The 5,275-nt window shown below is 44.9% G+C and overlaps 1 protein-coding gene across 2 annotated transcripts in view; it reads left to right on the top strand.

Moving 5' to 3' along the window:
- RAD54L2 (RAD54-like 2 (S. cerevisiae)) overlaps nt 1-3,796 on the top strand; it is a 125,405-nt gene extending 121,609 nt beyond the window's left edge. The window contains exons 20-21 of one of the 2 annotated variants that reach the window (XM_006876006.1): nt 563-655; nt 2,627-3,796. In XM_006876006.1, coding sequence (XP_006876068.1) covers nt 563-655; nt 2,627-3,621 — 1,088 coding nt within the window. In that variant the 3' untranslated portion in view covers nt 3,622-3,796. The remainder of the gene's footprint in view (nt 1-562; nt 656-2,626) is intronic. The other variant, XM_006876007.1, reaches the window with a different exon arrangement.
- Nucleotides 3,797-5,275: the final 1,479 nt, after the last annotated feature.

Here is a 5,275-nt window from a genome sequence, read left to right as displayed (position 1 = left end):
CAACCTTCTGAGGAAACGCCATATTACTTTCCAGAGAGGTTGGACTATTTTGCAGTCCCACCAGCAATGTAGGAGTGTCCCACTCTCTCCACATCCCTGCCAGCATTTATTGTCCTCTACATTTATGATCTTTGCTGTTATTGTAGGTGTGAGATGATATCTCATTGTTGTTTTGATTTGCATCTCTCTAATGGCTACTGATCGTGAACATTTCTTCATATGTTTGTTGGCTGCCCGGATCTCTTCCTTGGTGAAGTGTCTGTTCATGTCCTGTGCCCATTTTTTAATTGGGTTATTTGTCTTTTTCTTGTATAGGTGTTGTACTTTCCTATATATTTTAGAAATTAGTCCCTTGTCTGATATGCCAGTGCAAAAGATTTTTTCCCATTCTGTGGGTTCCCTTTTTAGTCTTCTGGTGAAATCTTTTGATGCACACAAGTTTTTTAGTATGCTAAGACTTAGTTTTGTAGTATCTTTCTAGGCTACAGTAACTAGACCTGGAGTTTCCCAGGGTTGCCTGTGTTGTTTGTCTCCTTAAAGTCTTCCTCATATTTCTCCTTAGGGACATACATTCGCACCAGTGATGGGAGGATATTTGCTGTCCGGGCAACTGGCAAACCAAAGGTCCCTGAAGATGGTCGGACAGCTGCCTCAGGTATGATCATTTTCACTTTCATTAACCTAAGCAGCTATTTGTGTTTGTGTGTAGGTTTGATTTGAGATTAATTTTTTTTAAATAGCTAATGTATACATGGTTCAAAATTCAAACAGCACAACAGGGGTAAAGTGAAAAGTTAAGTTTCCTCCTTCTATGACCCTGAGCATCCATTGTGCCTTTCTGGAGGTACAGCTCTTACCAGTTTATTTTTTATAGTTTGACAGCGTTTGTTTTAAAAATACAAACAAAATGTACACACACATATTCCTGCACCATGTTATGTATAGAACACTTGTGCTCTGTCCATATACATGGTGCGTGGACGTGTGTGTGTACTATATATTAACATAATATATAATATACTCTTAAGACTGTTTTTCCCTTACTAGTCATAATCATTATCTTAGTGCTTGTTCCTTATTCCTTGTAGATGTGCCTCATTGAAAGTTTGTACAGGATGCTGTTAGAAGGGTACAGGCATACCTCGTTTTATTGTGTTCCACTTTATTGCACTTTGCAGATACTGTGGTTTTTCCAGATTGAAGGTTTGTGGCAGGCCCTGCTTTGAACAAGTCTATTGTCTCCAATTTTCCAACAGCATGTGCTAATATCATGTCTCTTTTTCACATCCTTGTAATTCTCGAAATACTTCCTATTTTTTTCATTTTGCTATTGACCACTTAATAAAGTACAGTATAGTTTAAGCATAACTTTTAAATGCACTGGGCAGCCAAAAAATTAGTATGTCTCACTTTATTGCAGCATTCGCTTTATTGAGGTAGTCTGGAACGGAACCCACAGTATCTCTGAGGTGTGCCTACATAACAGAGTGTCTTAGCTAGTTCTCTGTTGATGGACATTTAGATTGTACTTTTCTGTTGGAGTCCTGGTGTGGTGCTGTGGATTAATACGTCAGACTGCAAAGTCATTTGAATTGCAAGGTCGGTGGTTCAAGCTCACTAGCTGCTCCTTGGAAACCCTATACAGGGTCGCTATGGGTCAGAATTGACTTGACGGCACTTAACAACAACAACAACAACTCCTCTGTTACTGACCATGGGATTTCCAAGTCAAAGGGTATTATGTACAGCACATGAACAATGTTGGGCAGTCTTGCAAAATTTCCGTCTATGGAAGTGGCTCTAATTATCCTCTTCCCACCAAATTGGAAAAACAGCACAGTGATTGTTAACATTTTGCCATTTTTATCTGTTTTTTTCCATCCCACCCTTTTTGTTTGACCCATTTGCAAATTGAAGACATCATGTCGTTTATTTCTAAATACTACTTCAATATTCATCTCCTATCATTAAAGACATTCCCCACTAACTGTAGTACAATTATCAGACTGAAAAAGTAAATAACATTTCCCTGTCATCTAGTTGTTGTAAAGTGTCATCAGTCAGTTCTGATTCACTGTCCCTTTGCAGTTTCTGAGGCTGTCAATCTTTGCAGGAGCAGAAAGCCTCATCTTTCTAGTATCCGGACCATATTCAGATTTCCTCAGTTGTCCCAGATGTCTCTCATAGCTATATATTTTGTTTATTTATGAACTATGATGGACTGCTTTTTAATGTCATCTTCCCTTTTTCACTCTCTGGTCACTTAACTGTCCTAGAAAGAGTCTAACTTTAGTTAGAAGAATCATCCTGTAGTGTTTCTTATCCATTATCTCACAGGATTCACAGCGACTTTGGAGTTTTACAAATTGGAGACTGGGGTGCACAGATGTTTCAAGTCTTGTCTTAGATAGTTTTATTTTTTAAATAAAAAACGAGACACATAATCCAAGAACAGATTTCTTTATTTGTGATTGTGCAAGATTGATTGGACAATGCTATTTGGACATTAAAACTTACAGAATTTTATGAATCACAGAACAGGAATTATTTGAAATGGAATTTTTTCCTATATTCTCTTTCTCTCCTTGGCCATTCTGGTTCTCAGTTATCTATATTCTGTCCTCAGGTTCTCAGGGGCCTTCTCGTGAGTCCACAAGCAACGGCAGACACAGTGCCTCATCACCCAAAGCCCCAGACCCTGAAGGGCTGGCCAGGCCCGTCTCTCCTGACAGCCCAGAGATCATCAGTGAGCTCCAGCAGTATGCAGATGTGGCTGCTGCCCGGGAGTCCCGTCAGAGCTCCCCCAGCAACAATGCCACCCTGCCTGGACCCCCGGCCCAACTTGTGGACAGTAGCGCTATTCCCGAGACAGCTCTTGGGACTGAGCCTCGACTTGGGGGTCATTGCCTCAACAGTTCTCTCCTGGTGACTGGCCAGCCCTGTAGTGACAGGCACTCAGTCCTGGACTTAAGGGGCCACAAACGAAAGTTGGCCACACCACCTGCTGCCCAGGAGTCAGTCCGCCGGCGATCCAGGAAGGGCCATCTGCCAGCCCCCGTGCAGCCCTATGAACACGGGTATCCGGTTTCTGGCGGGTTTGCCATGCCACCCGTCTCCTTAAACCATAACCTCACCCCTCCCTTCACCTCCCAGGCTGGGGAGAACTCCCTATTTATGGGCAGTACTCCCTCCTACTACCAGCTGTCCAATTTGCTGGCAGATGCCCGCCTGGTGTTCCCAGTGACTACTGACCCTCTGGTGCCAGCAGGCCCCGTCAGTTCCTCTTCCACGGCTACCTCAGTCACTGCCAGCACCCCCTCCTTCATGCTCAACCCCTCTGTGCCAGGGATACTACCCAACTACTCACTCCCGTTCTCACAGCCACTCCTGTCCGAGCCGAGGATGTTTGCACCTTTTCCTTCCCCTGTCTTGCCCAGCAACCTTTCTCGGGGCATGTCTGTCTACCCAGGCTACATGTCACCACATGCAGGCTACCCAGCTGGCGGCCTCCTTCGGTCCCAGGTGCCTCCATTTGACCCTCACGAAGTTGCCGAGGTAGGGTTCAGCTCCAATGATGATGAGGACAAGGACGATGATGTGATAGAGGTCACTGGGAAATAGCTGGGGAGCCCCTCCCCACCTCACTCGGGGTCCTCAGCAGGTTGCCCACCAAGCCGAAAGGCAGTGATCTGGGCTTTCTGAGAACAGGGCAGTTGGTAAAAGGGAAAAGGAAGAGGACAAAGAAGAAGGTGACCATAGTGGCAGGATTCTTGCTATTTAACAAAAGAGGCAAAAATTCCAACAGAGCAGCAATAGCAGGGAAAACAGGGACCCAAAATAGTGATGGGGGGTTGGGGCAGCCTGCCTCTTTTCCTTCCTGCCTGGCTTATACTGTCTGCTAGCTTGCTCACCCATCTGAGTGTAGACGCCCACATCATATTTCTGTCTTTTGAAACATTGTCTCCTGAGAGAGCTGCCTTACCAGGTGACTTAACTAGGCCTAGGGAGAAGAGGCAGGTCGGTTGTGAAAGGGTGAGCAGGGCAGCAGACTGAGATTCCATGTGAAATGGGGTCTGTTTAGGGGGCGGGAAGGAAGCAGACCAGGTATATATGTTCCTGTGTGTGCACGTGTGCGTGTGTATGTGTGTTTATGTAAGTATGTACATGTATGTAACAGGCCAGGGGTGTGTTAGGGGAGGGGAGGAGGGAGGGGAGGGTTAAGGGGGAACTTGAAAATGAATTTATCTTTTTAAAGTGGAAATCAGAGTGTGGTGGTTCCTGGCAACTGTTAGTGTGACCTTCAGGGTTAGCCCAGGAGAAGAGCCATGGAAACCACATATTTCCTTCTAGTTGGGTGAAGAGAAGGCCCAGCTAACCCAAGACCCTGGTTTTCAGAGCTACATTTGTTTTAGAATTGGGAGGAAATCATGAGAGAAAATGGGCATTACCAATCTCTGTCTTGTTCCCCATTGACTGTCTCAGAGTAGTTCTCCCTGCAGAGGCTGGGAGGGAGAAATACTGTTCTGTGGGCAGGAGTGGGCAGGAGTTGTAGCTGGAAAAGACATCCTTCCACAGGGATGGAACTAAACCCCCAGCTGCCTATCCTGGTGGCCTTTCCTTCTCCTTCTCCTTCTCCTTAGACAGCCCCATGTTAATTTATTTCTTCTGGGCAATTATTTATTTGGGTTTTTCATGTGTCTTGTTTTTTGTTTGTTTGTATTGGGAGTGGGAATGGGGGTTAGGGGTAAGGAGGGTAGAAAATGGAAAGTTTTAAGATATTACAGACCCCATTGCTGGTGGGTTTAAAAAAAACCCACAAAAACTTGGAGTGTTTGGTGAATTCACTAGGAAGACTTGACCAAAGTTTAGACTAAACAACTATGTTTTGGGGATATGGCTTCATAGGAAGATCAGGGAGTCCTGGGACTGGGTACAACTCATTCTACAAAGACCAAAACAAATTTGGAGATTTCCTATTGGGAGATGCTTTGACTTCTCCGGCCTATCAGATGATCGATGTGGGTCTGGTATTTGCTACCTCCACAGAGGAGCCCATTAACTGTAGGTGCCCTGAGTCCTGATTTGTATAAAAGAACGCATCAGTCATTCTGGGTCTTCCCTTTCTTGTTGATGCCAGGGGCAGGGCATCCAGTCCTTAAGCATGAACACTGGCTGTCTTCCTATTGGCTTTCCTCATTAGCTCATGCCCCACTACTGAGACTTTGCCAGGCGTTCTTTATGATGAATAAGCCTTGTCTGGCATTTGAGCTTTACC

Source organism: Chrysochloris asiatica, unplaced genomic scaffold (assembly GCF_000296735.1).
Source record: "Chrysochloris asiatica unplaced genomic scaffold, ChrAsi1.0 scaffold00350, whole genome shotgun sequence".
Lineage (NCBI taxonomy): Eukaryota > Metazoa > Chordata > Mammalia > Afrosoricida > Chrysochloridae > Chrysochloris > Chrysochloris asiatica.
The sequence above is the reverse complement of the archived record's forward strand: the minus strand, read 5'-3'. Positions and strand labels throughout refer to the sequence as shown.